This window comes from Balaenoptera musculus, chromosome 1 (assembly GCF_009873245.2).
Source record: "Balaenoptera musculus isolate JJ_BM4_2016_0621 chromosome 1, mBalMus1.pri.v3, whole genome shotgun sequence".
Taxonomy (NCBI): Eukaryota; Metazoa; Chordata; class Mammalia; order Artiodactyla; family Balaenopteridae; genus Balaenoptera; species Balaenoptera musculus.
In genome coordinates this window covers 114,245,725-114,265,602 of record NC_045785.1, presented here as the reverse complement: position 1 = coordinate 114,265,602, position 19,878 = coordinate 114,245,725, and the positions used below count along the sequence as shown (strand labels likewise).

The window sequence follows — 19,878 nt, the reverse complement described above, 5'->3', positions numbered from 1 at the left end:
GACATTTATTAGCCAACGAGCAGAGCCCTGAGGGTCTTCTGGATGAGGTTTTTTTTGTTTTTTTTTTTTAATTTTTGGCTGCGTTTGGGTCTTCGTTGCTGCGTGCAGGCTTTCTCTAGTTGCAGCGAGCGGGGGCTACTCTTCTTTGCGGTGCGTGGGCTTCACACTGTCGTGGCTTCTTTTGTTGCGGAGCACAGATTCTAGGCACGCGGACTCAGTAGTTGTGGCTCGTGGGCTCTAGAGTGCAGGCTCAGTAGTTGTGGCGCACGGGCTTAGTTGCTCTGAGGCATGTGGGATCTTCCCAGACCAGGGCTCGAACCCGTGTCCCCTGCATTGGCAGGCGGATTCCTAACCACTGAGCCACCAGGGAAGTCCCTGGATGAGTTTTCTTCTCACAGAATTCTCTGTTCCTCTAGTCATTGGTGAATCGGAACTCAGTACTGTCAGACCCTGGGCTGGACAGTCCTCGAACCTCCCCTGTGATCATGGCCCGTGTGGCCCAGCACCACAGGCGGCAGGGCTCGGATGCACTGGTTCCCCCCAGCAGTGACCAGGTGAGTGATCAGAGCCACCGTGCGCTTTTGCTTTCCCTGTTTTCAGAACTGGGTTACCCATACGTGGCCTTGAACGATCAGACTAAACCCTGTTTTGAGATAGACACTTACTAGAGGACAAATAGTAAAGGAAGAACATGGTATAAATGCATACATGGAAGTAAGGCTGTCTCAGTTTCTGAGTGAAGAGTCAGTGAATGCATCTGTAGGGAAGTGATGTCCAAGGAGCAGATTGCTGGTCTTTCTTTTAATGTCTGTATAGAATGGGAAATAGGTTGGTTCAGCGTTTCTCCAGAATACTAATTTTCAATCTTCTATTTCTTTAGCAAAGTCCTTTTCTTGAGCAAAATCTTATTATTTGGTACCCTAATACAGAAAACAAATAAATGCTTAGCTATCTGGGACTTTTCCTGATCAATCTCCCCACCTCAGCCCCCACCTCAGGGGCACTTCCCTGGAGCCCTAAGGTTCTGCAAAACCGGATTTGAAAGCCACTGCTTTCAAGGGTAGAACTAGGTCCAGGGGAGATTTCAGGAAGACAGTTTTTGGCTCCATGCAAAAAGCTTGCAAAGAATCTGAGCTATCAGACAATGGAATGGGCTGACTTGAGAGCCAGGGAATTGCCTGTCATTGTTCAGGCAGAGGTTAGGTCATTCCTTGTTAGAGACCCTGGCAGGAAAGCTCCGAGTTTTGTAAAGCAGTGTTTCTTAAAATTCATCTGCTACCACCATAATTTCTTTTTCCATATCCTCATAGCAATTATATAATGTTACTTAATATTTTTCTTTAAGCTAGCTCACTTTTTAAAACTTAAATATATTTTTAAAGGAAATTTGCCATTATATTAAAACCAACATCATATACCATTTGATGCTCTAGTTCTCCCCATAGGATAGAGTTTAGTTACTTTCAGATCTTGGAGGGGGAAAGGCAGGGAAGTGGATCTCACATGTATTAAAATGCCTAGTGTACCAGCTGCTGTGCTAGGTCCTTTAGGAACAAATCTCATTTAATTCTTACCGCCAGAAAAGGAGATAGGCATTAGAATCTTCATTTCAGTGAGAAAACTGAGGCAGAGAAAGGCTAAGGGACCATTCAAGGACTCAGCTTGCTAATGGCAGCATCAGACTAGAACTTAGTTTTCCTGAGCCCCAGTGCAGGGCTGCCTCCTGTCCTAGATGCTCTTTGATCACCCCTCCCACTCCTCCACCACCACCACCACCACCACTCCCCCTTAGTAGTACTACAGGGCCAAGATCAGGCTGCCAGGCAAGGTCAGGTGCACATGGTGTTCTTAAGGGAGGTTTTCCTTTAGGTGGCTAACAGGAGCAGGTGTAGAGTAATTGGTCTTGGAGTCCTTTTCCTCCTTCTCTGAATTTGTTTCAACTTCTGAAAACTATTTAAGTTGTTATTTTTGAGTGATAAGAGCAAATATAGTATAGTTCCAGTTTCTTAATAATAATCTATGTTAGTAAGAGCAAAGGTGGAAACCTGTACTATACATGAAACTTGCAGCAGCTGGGGGGTGCAATCATAGGGAGTTCAGACTTTGTTATGTAATTCTGCAATGTTTGATTTTCTTATGATAAACATATTCTGCTTTTGCAATCAGAAAAACTGTATGTTTGTAAAGACTTTAAAAAAATAAATCCTCCCGCCCAAACAAGCAAAAACCTAGTGCTTTCAGGTTTCACTAGAGAACCAAGTAGAGACAGAAGTGATCATCCCACACCCCCTGGGGATCCTGGATCCCAAGGGATTCAGAGACTAGGGTGTTTGTTAGGGGAGAGGAGGATACTCAGGATGTGTCTGAGGAATTCAGGTCCAGTACAACAGGCCTGACTCTGCAGCTTCGAACATGCCATTATAAGTGAGTGCTAGACTCTGATCTCTGAGATGCCTCCTGGGTCTCTCGAGCTCTGTACTCAGTCATTCTGAGCATAGAGTCTGTAAATACCCAGGAGAACAAAAATGAGTGAGGAGTGTCAGGGAGGAACCGTCAGGAAAAGCTCCTTGAGAAGGTGGAATAGGAGGGTATCTTGGGCCTGAGAAAAAGTAGGCATGAGAAGTGCCTCCTCCAGATGGGTTCCAGAGCACAGCCCTTGTTGGGGAATCACTGAAAATGAGGTAGAGTGAATTGAGTGAAAAATATAGTTGGTAGGAAATCTTTGAAAGCTCAAGGAACCTTTAGGAGAAAGGCTTGTCCAATGAAGCGTCTAAAACGTTTATACAGTATGAAATCTCTCATCAGACCTAAATCGATGGCATAAGGGGGAAAGAGAGAAAGCCAAGCTGAGAAGCTTGGATTTTAGACTGGAAATGGGGAATCTACCATAGATTCTTGAGCAGGCAGGGGAAATGATGGGGACGGTGTTGGAGAAGGCAAAGCTCCATTCCCTTTTGCTCAAGGAGGCAGAGACGGACCACAGAGCTTTCCTCCAGCGGGGGTGGGAGGCACACGGTAACTGTAGAGGAGCGCTGTGGAAGACACTAGGTTTGGAGGGCGTGTTTTTGGGGTGGGGGGGGTCTGTTGAGGAGAACAACAAAGCCCCCGCCCACCAGTCCAGCAGAAGCTCTAGGTTCTTATTTTGTGGGCTGACACTCCCTCCTCAGATCTTTCACAAACAGGAAGAGAGCACTTTCTCTCACTTCCCATCTTCATACGTCATGTGACCAGGCTGCTCTGAGTCTGCCCTGCCCCACCCAGAAGCAGTTGCCTCCTTGCAAGTGGAAATCATTTTTTCTGTTCTCTGAGATTTGGGGGGTGGTAGTGCGATGCCGGTGTTTACCAGCCCTGTGTGGCTTTCCCCTCCAGTACCATGCTGTCACTAACCAAACTCCACTGAGGGGGCTGGATCCCCTGTCCTCTGACCTCTCATCTCTACAACTCGCCTCTCTCCTCCAGGGTGTAGATCAAAGCCCAAAGCCTTTAATTATCGGCCCAGAGGAAGATTATGACCCGGGTTATTTCAACAACGAGGTAACAGTTCCCTGATTTTCTCCTTTCATCATCCTGTGTCGTACCTGCTGTTCTGGACTAGGAGCGGTTGGACTGGCACCAGCTGGGAGGGCGCGTGCGGGAGGGGCCGCGCTTGTCAGCCCTGGCAGGCAGGGAGCATGGAGCTGAGCTGCGGCGGGTGGTGCTTCTCTGCCCCCCAGCCCTGCCCATCCTTCTGCCTTCCAGAGCGACATCATCTTCCAGGACTTTGAGAAACTTAAGTCACGGCCGGCTCACCTGGGGGTTTTTCTACGGTACATCTTCTCTCAGGCGGACCCCAGTCCACTGGTAAGTCGCAAGTGTCTGTCTCGACTGAGTGCCTGCTTGTGCTTGGCCTCTGTCCCTGCTCTCCAGATGTCATAAGTCAGAGCCATGGTCATGGTCAGGCATCTCGAGGACAGAGACAGAATAGAAAAGAAGGTGCAACCTGGGTGGAAGGGATTCTTCACTGCTCACTGCATCGATAGCACAGGGAGGAGCAGGAAGAGCTAGGCCAAGAAAGCTGTCGTTCTGGGTCTGCTTGGAGGAGATGGTCTTTCTAGGTTTTTGGAATGAAGGTGGATACAGACCGACAGTGGGAAGTTGAGAGAGCAGCCCTTTGCAAATATACACTGTTACTACAAGAAAGCTTGGCAGAGGGGCAGGGTGCTAAAAGGTCTTCAGTCTGAAGGTGATGACGAGAAGCATCATGAGGGGATGGAGGTCGGGGTGCTCTGCGACAGTGCTCAGAGCCAGCAGCCTTACCAGCTTCTGTCGTTCTGCTCAGCTGCTTAGGAAGGGGGATGAAGGAGAGAGGCTGCTGTCATGTTCTCCAGAATAAACTTCTTGCCCGTGGCATGCACTGCTGCTCTTCCTTTCCGGGGCTGCCACTGTTAGAAGCCAGAGTCAGCATCCATCTGCTCAACAGGTGTTCAGTGCACACCTGCGTGTACATCCCAAGCGCTGGTATCTCAGAAGCATTCCTGAATGAAGACGAGGCACAGCACAAAGAGAAATAAAACATGAACCCTTTAAAACAACAGATAAACACGTACCAGACAAAATGTCAAGTGTGGAGAGGATACAGAGTTGAGGAGAGATTGCATTGGGGGAATGTGTGTGCGCGCGCCAAGGGGTGGGGATAACTTACCACAGGTTTCTGAAACATGCTAAGCCAGGGTTTCTCAACCTCAGCACCACTGACCTTTGGAATTCTCTGTTGTGGGGTGCTGTCGTGTGCATGGCAGGATCTTTAGCTGCATCACTGGACTCCACCCAGTAGATGCCAGTAGCACCTCTCCAGATATAAATCAAAAATGCCTCCAGACATGACTAGCTGTGCCCTGGAGGGCAAAAGCTCTCCTGGTTGAGAATCACTGCTCTGACCCATTTTCTCTCTCCCAGCTTTTCTACTTGTGTGCAGAAGTTTATCAGCAAACAAACCCCAAGGATTCCCGAAGCTTGGGAAAAGACATCTGGAATATTTTCCTAGAGAAAAATGCGGTAAGGCAGTCATAGACTGGATTACAGTTTTCAATTTTACTATATTGTTTGGACCATTCAGAGGCAGAGGAAAAACTAAGCAAAACACTCAGGCCAAACGGAGACAGATTTTTTTTAATATTTATTTTATTTTTATGGCTGCGTCTGGTCTCAGTCGCGGCACGTGGGCTCTTCATTGAGGCACGTGGGATCTTTTGTTGCGGCGTGCGGACTCTTTGTTGCTGTGCGTGGGCTTCTCCCTAGTTGCGGCGTGTGGGTTTTCTCTCTCTAGTTGAGGCGTGCGAGCTCAGTAGTTGTGGCACGCGGGATTAGTTGCCCTGCGGCATGTGGGATCTTAGTTCCCCGACCAGGGGTCGAACCCACGTCCCCTGTGTTGGAAGGTGGATTTTTTACCACTGGACCACCAGGGAAGTCCCTGGAGACAGGTTCTTAAAGAGGATTCCTGGATTCTGTTCCTAGCTCCACTCTAAGGATTGATCTCCTCTCTGGACCTCTTTTGTCCACATGTAGCAAGGTAGAGTGCACATTGCCTCTCTCTGAAATGTTTGGAGAAAAAGAACTTGCACCAAGTCCTAATTACTCTCCCCTGGATCAATGCCCTGGTTCTCTTCAACTCTCCTTGCCTTGCCCATCCCTGGGGTGAAGAAACAGAGGCCCAGAGACATCAGATGATAGAAATCAGTGAGCCAAGAGGCGAGCCCAGATTTCTGAAGTTCAGCCTGACGTGCTCTTACTGCCCCAAGGCCGGGTTCAGAGGGAGGGGACCCCAGAGTGTCTGGGGTGCACGAGCACTCTGCATCTGGACATAGCTCCCAGGGATGTGTCAGGGATCCCGCTGGCGGCAGCACCTCGGCCTGCAGAGGGCAGTTCCCATCTTGGACTTTCTAAGCTGATCAACTAAACTAATTCCAAAATGACTTTATTCATCTGGCAGTAAGCTGCTAGGACTAATGAGACTGGGGAATAAACTGCTTTCCCTCAAGATTTTTATTTTTGCCCCCTTCGATGGGTCTTGAGTAAGGAGGTTAGAGCTGCCAGTTGTTCCCTGTTGGCTGTTATGGAACCACCCCAGTATCCAGCTGTCAGGTAGTCGTAAAGGAAAAGCCAGGCACTGTGCCCACGGGAAGACTTGGTAACATAAGGCCAGTTTTCCCTTGGGAGTGAAGGAGAGGGGAAGCCCATCAAATCGCCTCATAAAAATTTCTCCCATGCTGCTAAATTGGTACCAGTCCACTTTTTGGAATCTCTCCATTCCATGCATCTTGATGTCCTTGAAATAAGAGTGGGAAGAGTGCAGGTGCCACCCTCGGAGTATAGTCCTAACTTGCCTCGCCACCTCAGATTCCACTTCTCAAATCCCGAGCCTAGAATTCAGTTGGAGAGAGGTGAGTGGAGGGTAGGGTAGTGTAGGGAAAGGGGGAGAGAAGGTAGTGTTCTGGAGCCCTCCTTGCCTCTGCACAGTATCTCCCACATCCCCTGGGGTGTGTGGATCTCACCACTTCTGCCCCCACCCTTCTGTCTTTTAGCCTCTGAGAGTGAAGGTCCCAGAGATGTTACAGGCTGAAATTGGTAAGTTGGCTCCTAGGACGGTTAGTCTCCTCTTGGTGTCCGTCTTGTGCTGGGCCCTCAGGAAGGGGCGGTGGGTCGGGGGGACATAGTCCCTGCCTTGGGCAGCTGTTCTCAGGGGGAAATAAGGGACAATTCCTCCAGAACTCCTCACGGTAGCTTATGGGCAAGCACAAACAGAACAGACCCTGCCTGGGAGCTTGTCGCGGGGAGACAAGACTTGGTTAGGAGACCGGGGTCGTTCCTGCCGACCTGCCATGTGACCTCTCTGGGCCTCAGTCGGCTCATGTGTACAGAGAGGAAATTGGATTCCTAAGCCTGGTCGACCATCAGGATCCCTTGGGGAATTCTTCTTTAAAAATACAGAAACCAGTGCCTCACTCCACCCACCCCACCTGCAGAGTCAGGATCTCTGGAGTATTTTTGTTCTTTTGGTTTCGTTTGTGTAAGTTCCTCAGCTCACACAGAGTGAGGAGCCAGGGAACTAAGCAGTTGCTGTGCTCCCTTCTCACTCCCAAGTCATGACTAGAAGAGCTGGGAGGTGGTATAAAGAGGACGTCAGTCTGAGAGGCTAATCATAGGAGCTTTCTAGGGGTAATAGTTTGAAGCTGCCTTGGAAAAGAGGTACTTTACAGGCCCAGATGATAGGAAAGCTTATGGGCACAGGCAGAGGGTGAATGTAGGGACAGGAGAGACACCTTCCAGTTTCTGGTGGGGAGTTAGGTTTCCTTGCCTTTTGCAGCCTTGCGAGCTAGCCCTGGGTCAGTGGAAGGAGAATGAGCCTCTCAGAGGTTTGCACATGATGTCAGAGGGCAGCAGCGTCTGGACACATCCAGAGAGGGACTTTAATATTTCCCCACTTGATGGAGTGTAGAACACCCTGAAAATGTTTCTGTCCTTGCCTTGGGACTTGGATGTCAGGATTCCAGTCCTGAATTCAGGAATGACCTGGTAGGGCCAGGCCTCCACTTCCCTTGGTTAACAGGAGGGCAGAAAGCCAGCTTCCCCTCCCGGTGCCCCAGGGAGCTAAGAGGCTTGAGGATGCTCAGCAGATATAACCTCCTCCTCCTGACATCCCTCCCCTGTCTCCCCTCGGCTCCCACCGCAGACCTGCGCCTGCGGAGCGGTGAGGACGTGCGCACTGTTCTCTGTGAGGCTCAGGAGGCAGCCATGCCAGAGATCCAGGAGCAGATCCATGACTACAGGTGCCCGGCGCCCCCCCTCCCGCTCTCTCCGCTGCCTCCTCACCCGTTTTCTTTCCCCTGCGGTGTGTGTGCATCTCTTGTGATGTGTGTATGTGTGCCTCACTCTCTGTCCAACAGTGATGTACATGTGTTTCTTTCTCTGTGTGTCTCTCTGGCTCAGAACAAAGCGCACTCTGGGGCTGGGAAGCCTGTATGGTGAAAACGACCTGCTGGACCTGGATGGGGACCCTCTCCGCGAACGCCAGGTGGCAGAGAAGCAGCTGGCTGCCCTAGGAGACATTCTGTGAGTCTCCAATCCACTTCTGCCCCCTGAACATGCTGCACAGATTGACGTATTTTGTGGGTCTGTTTCCCAACCTCTCCCCCTCTTCCACTGCTTGCCTGATCCGTCTTCCCCTGAAAGATGGGGAGAGTCCAGCCCTCCTGCTTCATTTCTCAGGCTGGGGCTGCAGGAATTTCAAGGGAGTTGCAGAGCCTGGGGCTCCTGACAGTAATTTGGTGATTATGACAAACCACGGGCTCCAGGAATGCAGGGAGCTTTCTGCTTCCCCTCCCAAGCCTCTTCTTGACGGTTCTCCCTTTTTGCTCTAAGGTCATATCGGATGCTGAGTGTGAGAACCACGCTGTGATTCTCCAGGGAATAAAGTTCCTTCAGGAGGCAGGTGGTTCATGGGAAATTGAACTATTTTTAACTAATCACATCAGAGGGCTAGCCTAACTAAACTTAACTAAGGAACTTCTGGCACAGCTGCTGTGGTTGCCTCTTTCCAGTCTTATTTTCTAAAAGTGTCCCAGGTGCCTGGGATGACTTTGTGGGGACACTTGCAGGCTTAGAGGTAGATTTTTCACCCCAGTACTTCTTTTCACTCAATAGTTGTGTGACTCTTTTTTTTTTTTTTTTTTTTTTCGGCTGTGCTGCAAGGCATGTGGGATCTTAGTTCCCCGACCAGGGATCAAACCTGTGCCCCCTGCAGTGGAAGCGCAGAGTCCTAACCACTGGACTGCCAGGGAAGTCCCGAATAGTTGTATGACCTTGATCAAGCCATTTCATCTACCTTGGTATCATCTAAAATGACAGAGGTTGGGCTAGATGATCTCAATAGTCTCTACTAACAGTGATATTTCAATCCAGCAAATTTCTATGGGGTCCCCACTGATGCTAAGCACTGTTCTAGGCTCCTGGATACATTAGTAAACAAACAACAATGCTTGTGGGGCTTATGTTATTGTGGGAAGAGAAAGCAGTATATAACGATAAGTAAATTGTATACTATGTTAGAAAATAAGGCTGGGGGGAGGGGGGGAATAGAGCAGGCTGAGGGGGGTCAGGAGCACCTGAGCTAGTGGGTTGCAGTTTCAAATAGAGCCTCATCCAGAAAGTTACATTTGGGCAACTGAAGAAAGTGAGGGAGTCATCCTTGGAAATATCTCGGGGGAAGAGCATCCCAGGCAGAGGGAACAGCCAGGGCAAAGTAGGAATGTGCTTGACGTATTTGAGGAACAGTAGGAGACCACTGTGGCCAGAGGAGATTGAGAAGCTCAGTGCTGAAGTCAGAGAGGTGACAAGAAGAGCAGCCTCGCAGAGCCTGTGGACTGTTTTAAGGTCTTCAGTTTTTTTCTCTCAGCGAATGAGGAGCCACTGGAGCTGTGAGAGACTCGAGGGTGGGTGGAGGGTGGTGGGAGAACAAGGAGGGGTTCCAAACAGGGAGATCAGTTACGGGAACCCACACAGTAGGGCTCCTACCAGAGAACTGGCGACGGAGGGTGTGAAGAGAGGTCAGCTCCAAGTATATTTTGACAGTGGAACCAACAGGACGATTTCCTAAAAATTGTTGTATAGGATGTGAGAGAAAGGAAAACCAAGGACGACTCCACAGTTCTTACCTAAACAACTAAAAGGACAAAGGTGCCATCAGTCGAGTTAGGGACAATTGTGTGAGGGACAGTTTTGTGGTAGAAAACCGGGAGCTCAGTCTCGGACGTGTCAAAACCTGAGATCTTTAGACATCAAACTGGAGATTTGAGTAGACAACTGCATAGATGAATCTGGCATTTGACAAGAGATCCGGGTTGGAGATGAAACTAGATGAGGTCCCACAGGGAGGGTATATTCTTTGAAAACAACCCTCTGACCCTCAGCCAAACCCTGAATCTTTCCGGGCCTTAGTTTCCCTAGCAGTCAGATGGCACTAATCACCCCGACCATGCCAGGGATGGTGGCAAAACCTGACCGAGCCTATTCTGAGGTCGTGGGCACCACAGAGTTAGGTGGGGTTATTATTGACAGCACAGGCACCCTGCTTATAAAGGCTTCTATTTAAAAGAAGGAAGCGCTAGCCTCATTAAATGGAGATATGAGACCTATTATTTTGAGTGTAAGTATTATACGTGTAAATAGCTTAGAATAGTGCCTGGCCCATGGTGAGCACGCAGTATTAGTGGCTGTTACCATTAACCTCTTTTAAATAGGTTCCTCTGAATCAGGTCTCAAGGTATATATCTCTGCGCCCTCACCTTCTTTCCTGTTGCCTCAGTGTCAGCCCAACCCTTCTAATTTAGTTCTAGGTGGACACAAAGAGGAGCCTCTTCCTCCGTGGTAGCTTCAGAGGCTGAAACAGATACCAAGCGAGAAGCTGTATTTGCCTCATTCCCCTTCCTTTTAGCTGGAAGGACACCATCATCATCATCACTCTGTGCTAACTGAGCCCCTCGGAGGAATGAGAACCCTCACCTCCTGAGCCCCAAGCTGGCTCCAGAGCTGAGACCAAGAGTCTGAGTCTGACCTTCTATCGTCCTCCTCCCTTTCCTCACCCGCTCCCTTCCTCTAGGGAAGAACTCACCCTCCTCCCAGTCTTGCACAGGCCGACGAGCCTTTGCCTTGGCAGTCTGCATCATCTGTTCTTTCTTTTGTTCCAGGTCCAAATACGAGGAAGACAGGAGGTGAGTGAGTCTGTGTGGCTGAATCAAGGTGGGAAGGAGTGGGGTTGAGCTACTGGGCGTTGCATCTCTGCCAATCATAGGGGAGTCCCTAGCTTCAGAGGATCGCCGTCTGTCCAAGTTTAGTTTCCAGATGTCTGTGTAACCACCAGGAGGTCACGAGGCCCAGGCCCTGATACTCGGGGATCACTGCCTGGGACGTGGGTCTGCTCCTCAGTGTGAAGACACCAAGTTGCCGGCACTCCCATTCCTGGCCTCCTCTTCTCCACCCACATTAGCCCTGTGTCTGCCTCCCCACTTCTTTCTCGTAAACCACCGAAAGAAGGAGCAGTGATAGAATCAGCCTGTGTTAGCAGCACCTGCAGAGGGGAGCTAGGGTACAACACATTTCCTCTGTTGGCACTTTTTTTTTTCCCCTGAAGCCTATATACATGTCTCTTTGTTTCTCAGTAGCCAGTGTTAAAGTGAGTATGCATTCCTTGAGCATACACGCACTCAATAAGGGAGAGAAGATGGGGTTAGAAGGCTGTTTCAGAGAAGACAAAAGCCAGGGCCGAAACATTTGCTTCATTGAATCCACAAAGTGGATAATCTGTCTACCGAATTGAGAGGCAAATACAGTTTTAAACACAGAGCTCTGGACAGTTTCATCTGTGGCAGTTGGAAGCTACTTGACAGATCATTTCCATCTCTTTTTCTCCTTGTACTTGGGATGGGTGGTGGCAAAGGCAGCTTACCTGGACTTGCAGGGGCCGGCTGGCGTTTCTCCGCATCCCTTTGCCACCCCACCCCTGTGTATATGCCTGAGGACATTAGCTGTGGGCCTCAACTGTCGTCGCCCACAGCTTAGTTGCTTATGTTTTGGTGAACTGACGCGTCCTCCCACTGGCCACTGTCCCCTCGTTAGGAAGCGGTCTGCGTAGGAAAACAATGCGATTTCTTCTGGGAGTCATGCCAGCCAAGGCTTTTCTCCAGCTTCTGCCTGCTGTCCCACCTGAATATTCTGGGCCTCCCTCTGAATGCCCTGGCCCTTCGCCACCCCGCTGGGTGGTGGTGAGGAGCTTGTGTGAAGCAGAGTCCCAGCCCTTCCACCTGCCGGCGCTTTCCGATTCACCGCCCCCATTCCTCTTTTACAGCGCCCCCATGGACTTTGCCCTCAATACCTACATGAGCCACGCGGGCATCCGTCTTCGAGAAGCACGACCTTCCAACACGGCGGAAAAGGCCCAGTCCGCTCCTGACAAGGACAAGTGGCTGCCCTTCTTCCCGAAGACCAAGAAGGTGACAGAGCTCCCCTAGAAAGAATCATCTCTTGGCACGGTTCCTGCGCCGAGGCAGACCGGGAGAGTCATTGAGAATCCCCAAACTAGAGCAGCCCTCTCCCTCCCTCCAGTCCCAGACCAGAAGCAGATGTGCTAGATCAGATACAAGCATGAGTCTGCTTTCCGGTTGCTTGTTTAGGGCTAGTCATAGAGGCAGTAGCATGGTGGCCAGTGGCCCAGTCTGGGTACTGGGACCTTCTCCAAACCCTGGTGTCTCTTATCTCAGCAGAGCAGCAATGCCAAGAAAGAAAAGGATGCCTTGGAGGACAAGAAGCGAAACCCCATCCTCAAGTACATCGGGAAGCCCAAAAGCTCCTCCCAGAGCAGTGAGTATTTGGGGAGCAAAGCCTTGGACAGGGACCTCGGCCCCTTCACAGGCCAGCATGTTGGCAGAGGGCCTTCCTGTGCTTCTGGCAGCCAAAGGCCCAAACAAACTCTGAGGTCGCAGCTTCCTCTCGGTGCTACTGCGTTCTCCCCTTGCCACACCCAGTGACGGCTCCTGAGGTACAGGGAACTGCTTCAGAGCCAAGGAGGCCAAGCCAGTCCCTGGGTCTAGGAACTCAGAGGCAGTTGTAGATACTGAACAGCCGTGCAGAGGAGTATCTCCCCCTTGGCAAGTCAAGGGCCCTGTTGACAGTCAATGCCTCCTTCACCTTCATCCATGGACTTGTCTGTCCTCCTGAGGGCCTGTGTGTTGGGAGCAATTATGGGCCTTTGATGGAGGGTTTCAATTAAGCAGAACTAGGTGGAAAGGGAGCAGGTTTGGGACCCAGAGGCTCCCCTCATGCCATCAGTAATCCAGACCTCCATGGATCACCGATCTCTTCCCAATTGTGTGTCATCTGTCTGGACATTGCTGCTGGCCCTCCCAGTCATTATCTTAACACCCCAGTGTTAGTCTTGGGAACCTGGGAAGGGCCATGGCATGGGCCTCCTGCCTTTCCTGAAACTGCTGCCTTGGGGGAAGGGGAGAGGAGGGGACTCTACTAGATCAGCCCTGATTTTTGCCACTACCTTTCATTTTCCAGCTTGATGTAATTTTTATTTTGACTCTTGAAACATTAATTTGACTTTTCATGGTTTACTTTTGTTTTTGTTTGTTTTCTTTTAGCATTTCATATTCCCTTGTCCCCTGTGGAAGGTAAAAGGACCATTTTCTTTGGGTTTTTCTTTGCATTAGCATTGAGTTTCCATTTCCCAAGTCCTGTCTGCCCTTCTTCCCCTCTCCTTCATCGCCTCCTGTCCTGGCTCTCTTTCCTCCCTCCCTTTCCTCACTCCATTACTCTTGTATGTTCCTCCATGCTGCTAAAGCTCCCCATGACACAAACGCCTGCTCAGGGATGCCTACCCAGGGGCTTCTGCCCTCACGCTGGGTGCAGGACTCTGCCCGCCTAAGGCAGGGCGGGAGGGGCCGGGGCACTGCCCCCCGCCACCGTGCAGCTCCTCCTGGCAATGCTGGCAGAGGCCAGCTTCTAGGCCCTCCAAGACTGGTCCACGGCCTGCGGCCTTTCTCTCATTCTGTCAGCTCTCTGTGAATGTGGCTCCAAAAGGCCAGGGCTCTATGTAAATGAGGGAAACCCTCGCATGTTGAAATGTCCCGTACAAGTTCCTCAGATTTTTGTTTTCTATTGAAATAATAATAAAATCCTCAGTTTTGAATGTTATATGGGGTTGTTTTTAGTACCTAATGGGTCTTCAGCAGTTTTGCCTTGGGGTATTTTCATTTCTATCATCTCCTTTGTTTAAGTCCTTCACTGTAGCACCTTCATCTCCTGACTCTTACCTTTGCCAGCACAGCGTCACTGCAACAGTTAAAGAGAATGACCCTAACGTATGTATGTTAGAGGCCTAATATGTTCTAGAATCTATGTATCAAAAATATATACATATATAACAGACATTAACCCAGAGGAGCTTAGAACCTAGAACTGGGCAGGTTCATTTCCCATCAGTGAGGTCCATATGGATACGATTAAAGTGATTAATATTTTCTAGGTTCTGTAGTAAATCAAGGGGAGAGGTAGCAGTGAGATGCAATCAGGAAATTAATCTGTTGCTAGAATTCACTTAATATAAAGTGACAATTAAAAATAGTGATTTTCAAAATTATTTTTAAAGTTAAATTCCTAGACTTGTTATGCTATTTTAAACAATGTAAGTAAAGAAATATTAGGGAGAAAAAAGTCTATTAAACAATGGAAAAAATAAAAGAATGGCCTTGAAACCCAGGCCCTTAGTTTTTAACACATACTTCCTTCCATCCACCCTGCCCGAGGCAGGCATGAGGCAAGCAGCAGGCCTGAGACCGAGCAGCCCTGCCCAAGCTGCTTGCTTTGTGTCAGCCTGAGAGGGAACAGGGACACCCAGGGTAGGGTTGCTGATCCCAAGAGAGGATAAGGATGCTGGGTATTCACCATCTCTTTGAGTCATATCTTTCTATTGTCATTTCATGGTTTGATTTGATGTTCTCAAGTTCCCAGGACATCAGACAAGTCTGTATGCGTATCTAAAGACCAAACACCCACCAAAGCTAGAAAGCCTCAGTATTGAGAACCTTGCTGTTTAGGATCATCAGCTATTGCCCCTGTTTATTAGTGAAAGTATCTGATTGTTAGTGACATATAATTCACTTTTATTTAGTTTCATTGTTATTCAGAGAATGGAGGAAGGGAGAGCAAAGGTTACTGATGAAAACCTTGCCCTTTTCAAAAACACGTTCCTTTCTGCGTGTCTTTTTCCCCTGTTACTCTGGGTTATTCAGTTATACCAAATCTCAGGGCCACACCTGTTCCTTGTCACAGCTAGGGTGTAACTATATCCCAAGAACTGGGCCTTTTCCAAGTGGCCCATGGGAGAGGGAACAATGGGCTCTGCCCGGAGGCATTCTATTATAGGACGTTCCCAGGCTCCCACGTCATCACCCAGCCAGGGGTGCTCCGGGCTGTGGCAGCACAGCTGACCCTCCCTGGCTGCTGCAGTTGCCCCAGGGCCCAGATGCACATTCAGTCTGGGACAGGCAGATCTCTAATCTCCAAAATGGGAGTGATGATAACAGCCCCTACTCCTAACACATGTACACAGCCACCTATTCTGCAGTTTTAGAAAAACATTACCTGCCTAAAGGATATGAAATTGTGAGCTTTGAAGAGACCAGCTAAATGCTTTTCTGTTTCCTCTGGCTTGGAAATTTTCTTACGAATCTCAAGTTTAGAATACACAGGGAGATTTATAAGTTTGTCTATGTCGATGTCAGAATCTCTGGGTAGTGTGGTTAGGACCAGGGCCTGGCACCCGGGGCTGTTTGTCTTGCCTTCCCCATCCCATTATCCTTCCTATTGGTCCGGGCAGAGCAGCATCTTTAGCCCAACTCCTGTTCTGACATCCTGGACCTGGAGCTGAGCTAATCGACTTTGAAGATAGGAGCCACGGAGCCCCTGGGCCTGAGCTTTCTTCTCCAGGGTCTCCGCATGGCATCACCTACGCCTTTTTACTAAACTCTTACCTGCCCTCTCTGCTTTGAACAAGAACAGCTCTCTTTCGTCTTAGCTTTGAAAAGCATCTGGAATTTGAATGCCAGAGAGTGACATCTCTCCTCTGTTCCTCCTAAGAACCCCCTCACTGTTAACGGAGGGTCTGATTCTTTAATGATGGAGAGGAAGAGGTGGGGGTGAGGGCAGAAAGAACAGAAAGGAGAGTCAAGGAAAACCAGAAACAGTGAACTCTAAAAGTAGTATAAATTTGAAAAGTGCTTGGTAAATTTGGCAACCCAAATTATACCAAGGTTGATGTGTTTTTGGTCTTCCTGGCTAATTTTTTTTAACACGTATATGGCTCTTGGGAATAACCTAGTAACGATTCTCAAGCATGAGAATCACTGTAATAAAGAGCGGGAGAGGCAAAAGAAATATCCATAGCAAATGCACTTTCACACCCTCTCGTTTTGCATCTGAGGAAAGAGTAGCCCCCAGGAAGGTGGAGGGACTGCCCGTGCCACGCCCCACAGTAGAAGAGCCAGGGCTCATATCACGTCTCCTGACCCTCAGCCCCATGCTGTTCTCATCCATGCTTGCTCATCGCTGTCTTCTGGGCTGGAGGGGAGCGAGGGCCCCGAGAAGTCACCCCTGAACAGAAGGCAGAGTATCTTTCATTATCTTGTTTCTGCTTCCAGTCAAACCAGGCAACGTGAGGAACATCATTCAGCACTTTGAGAACAACCAGCAGTACGATGCCCCGGAACCTGGGACGCAGCGACTCTCAACGGGAAGCTTTCCCGAGGACCTGCTGGAGAGCGACAGGTAGCAGTGGCTGGATGGGGCCTGCTGGCTGCCCAGGGAGGGGAGCGTGGGCAGGGTTCAGGGCTAAGGTTCAGCGCCAGCTACTTTACCCCCGACTAGACTGTACGGCTCCCACTCTAGAGCTCTCTCCCTCTCCCCCAACCTTCCCGCCTGGGTATGTTCAGAAGAAGACATACTATGTGTTGGTGATCAGAGGCCAGCGGGAGAGAGAGCAGGGCCCCTGACCTTCCAGTCCAAGAACCACATGCCTTTAAAATTTCCTTTGGGTTCACCCCCTGGCCACTCCGTAGCCTCCACCCCAAGAATGAGCTAGATTATGTTATAAAGCAGCTAGTCAGGAAACCCTAAATGACAAGGCTAGAGAAGAGTACAGAGTGGGGCGAAGGGAAATCCTGGGCAATAGGGAAGTCAGGCTAAAGACAGTCTGTGGCGCCCGTGAAGAAGAGAGCTAGAGATGAGGTTCTGCTGGCTGCTTTAAAGGCAGACGGTGTAACTTGGGCATCAGATGTACATCTCAGCGAAGAAATAGAAAGGTCATTGATTCAAAACAAACTGCTCTTCTTTCAAGAAGAAAACGGGGAATGGAGGCTGTGACGTTGCTCACATTCTCCATCTTGGGCCGGATTCTAAGAAGAACCCTTCTCTGGTGGTGACATGTACTCTTAGACTTGCTCTTGACTGTGGCATGACAGCCATCAAGTCACGTCTAAAATTCTGCAGCCAGCACTTAAAGTGAAAACTGCCTGTAGTCAGAAACATCCTTGCAGATTCCTTAAGTCACACTTGAGGTACAGTAAATGTGGTCTTGTGTATACAAAAATAGTTCTTGTGTACACTGCCGAGCTGGACTAAAGGCAGACCCAAAGGCAAGTCAGCATGTAACAGCCTGATTGGTCAAACCATTTTACCCCTGAAATAACTAATTACCAAACTGTAAGTCAAACGTTCCTGCTTGTATGCAGGGTTACTCCTTTCTGTTTATACTAAGCCTTTATAAGCTTAATACTTATTAAAAGATTTTGCCATAGTGAGAAATAACAAAGATTTAGGCAAGATAAAGGTTAGATTTGTGCTGGGGTCAGAGGTTGAGTTCTAATATTATTGAATAAATTAAATATACAAATTATATGATTGCTGGGGTAGGTGTGATCTTACAGATGTATCAAATGTACAATTATAAGATATACTGTCAACATTTTGAGGAAATATTTGAGACTATTTGTACACGTATTCTTCAAGTTGTTAGGTAAATTTGCCCTGAGACATTCACTGGGATTCTAAATCTACTCTCAGCAGAAGCCTTTGGGTTTGATGGTTATGAGTTCACTGGCAATCTTAGAAGAAATGGCATCGGCAGCACGGTGGGTCAGAGGTTGTCGTAGAAACTAAACAGGTATAAGAAGCCCCCAATTCTAGACAGCAATAGTCTAGGAATTTTTGGCCAGAGGTGGGTTGTATGCCTCACTTCTTGGTGGGATCATTACTCACTTCTGGGTACTTGAAAGAAGCCCCAGGAACCTCATTGCATGAGGTTTGTTGTGGTGCTAAAGTGACCCATTGTGGGGCACTGGTGAAAGTGTTTTGAGTTAGTCTGTGTTGGAATTGTTCTGTCAGACTTCAAGGGGTGAGTTCAGTAGGGCATCAGCTGGCAGTGTGGTTTCTAACCCTGCAGGCGAACCCCCAGGACCTGGGCAGGGGAGCGGCATTTGGGTCCTCTGGCAGTTCAGAGAGACTTGATGAATGGAGACCAAGCCATTTGGCTCCTTCTCTGCAGCAACCTGCTGTGCTATTAAGACCTCTCCAGACTCTCTAGGCCTTCTGTGGTCCTAGAGGCAGAGCAGGATGTAGATTAGTAATAATGTCAGCAAGGAACTAGCCCAGCAGGGCCGTGGGGGGAGGCACCATCCTGGGGCAGCTAGGGGTCAGAGATGCCAGCTGTCACAGGGCTGAGGCACTGCAGGACTCGAAAAAGAGCAACACCCAGCCGTCAGCATCTCGTCAAGCCCCACAGACACTCAGGGGCCAAGCATGGTAGGCCAGGGAGCAGGTCCTGCCCATCAGTAAACAGGCCCCTGTAAGCACCCTTCCAAGCTGGGCTGCTCCCGAGAGGGGACTGGAAGCCTAGGAAGGGTGCTGTCCGGATAAGAATGGAAGAAATCCACAGTCCACATCACAGCTGGAGGGGTGGGAATTCAACAGCAGATAGAATTTTCTGACAGGCAGTGTGGAGAATACTAAAAGAGTGTGTGAAGATGGTGCTTTCACTTCCCTCTTAAAAGATCTTGTAAAAGGAGAGATCCGCCTCAAGCAGAGTCCAGGGTGGGAGCCGACCTGTTCCAAAGCAGAGGGCCCGATGAGCTGGCCACGAGATGGCCAGGGGCGGGGAAGGTGGAACCTTGTTGTCCCTGATGAGGGACTTTGGTGTCCACAGCTTTCCTGACGGGCACTTGGGGTCTTTGGCATCCAGACACCCCACAAGTCTGATTCAGTTAGTCCCAGATTTCACCTTCCTGTTGGGATCCCTTCCTGCCCAGTCACAAGGAAGTTGAGAGGCTCTGTCCATCCAGCTGGGCCGGGGAAAGGAAGGATTTTGTAGCAGAAGTGGTTTGTCACTGAGCAGCGTCTGCCACCGGGAGTTGGGACCCTTTGGGTCTGGTGTTTGGGGTGGAAGCCTGCAGCGCTGAGGCACCCCTGAGATGGGGCAGCAGGTCAAAGCTGGCCAGATATAAGACGCCAAGGTCTTTCGCCCTCTCCATCCAGTTCTCGCTCAGAGATTCGCCTGGGCCGCTCTGAGAGCCTGAAGGGCCGGGAGGAGATGAAGCGGTCCCGGAAGGCAGAGAACGTGCCCCGTTCTCGCAGCGACGTGGACATGGACGCGGCCGCAGAGGCCGCCCGCCTCCACCAGTCAGCCTCGTCCTCCGCCTCCAGCCTCTCCACCAGGTGGGCGGGGCTCAGGGGCTCAGCCCGCTGATATCTTGGGGGCCGGGCAGGAGCAGAGGGTTGCTGAGAGTTGACATTCTCTCCACAGGTCTCTTGAGAACCCAACTCCTCCCTTCACCCCCAAAATGGGCCGCAGGTGAGTGATGGGTGCCGTAGCGCCTCTGTTAGGTGTCCGTGTCCCAGCCATGCTCAGCTGCCCCCGCTCCCCTTCCAGGGGCCGGTTGGTGGTGCAGCTCCTCTTTGTGGCCTGCTGGCTTCCCATGGGCCCCGGGCGGTGGGCAGGAGGCGGAGGGACGAACCCCGTGTTTGAGTTTTTCCTCCGTGTGACGCTGAGCTGCCTGTTTTCCCCCAGGAGCATTGAGTCCCCCAGCTTGGGGTTCTGCACAGATGCCCTCCTCCCCAACCTCCTAGAAGATGATCTGGGCCAGCTGTCTGACCTGGAGCCAGAGCCCGACGCCCAAAACTGGCAGCATACAGTGGGCAAGGATGTGGTGGCTGGGCTAAGCCAGAGGGAGATTGACCGACAGGAGGTCATCAATGGTGAGACTCAGGCGGGAACAGGTGCAGAGCGCCTCAGGC

At 50.1% G+C, this 19,878-nt stretch overlaps 1 protein-coding gene across 7 annotated transcripts in view; it reads left to right on the top strand.

Annotated features, from left to right (window-relative positions):
• The window catches only part of ARHGEF11 (Rho guanine nucleotide exchange factor 11), a 115,300-nt gene that overhangs the window by 81,029 nt on the left and 14,393 nt on the right, over positions 1-19,878 (top strand). For 4 of the 7 annotated variants that reach the window (XM_036843477.1, XM_036843496.1, XM_036843488.1 and 1 more), the window contains 15 exons: positions 417-554; positions 3,460-3,534; positions 3,739-3,840; positions 4,936-5,034; positions 6,561-6,603; positions 7,709-7,805; positions 7,966-8,088; positions 10,722-10,745; positions 11,879-12,023; positions 12,291-12,390; positions 13,176-13,205; positions 16,233-16,359; positions 19,120-19,299; positions 19,388-19,435; positions 19,652-19,839. In XM_036843477.1, the coding sequence (XP_036699372.1) occupies positions 417-554; positions 3,460-3,534; positions 3,739-3,840; positions 4,936-5,034; positions 6,561-6,603; positions 7,709-7,805; positions 7,966-8,088; positions 10,722-10,745; positions 11,879-12,023; positions 12,291-12,390; positions 13,176-13,205; positions 16,233-16,359; positions 19,120-19,299; positions 19,388-19,435; positions 19,652-19,839 (1,519 nt within the window). The remainder of the gene's footprint in view (positions 1-416; positions 555-3,459; positions 3,535-3,738; positions 3,841-4,935; positions 5,035-6,560; positions 6,604-7,708; positions 7,806-7,965; positions 8,089-10,721; positions 10,746-11,878; positions 12,024-12,290; positions 12,391-13,175; positions 13,206-16,232; positions 16,360-19,119; positions 19,300-19,387; positions 19,436-19,651; positions 19,840-19,878) is intronic. The other 3 variants (XM_036843523.1, XM_036843504.1, XM_036843512.1) reach the window with 2 other exon arrangements.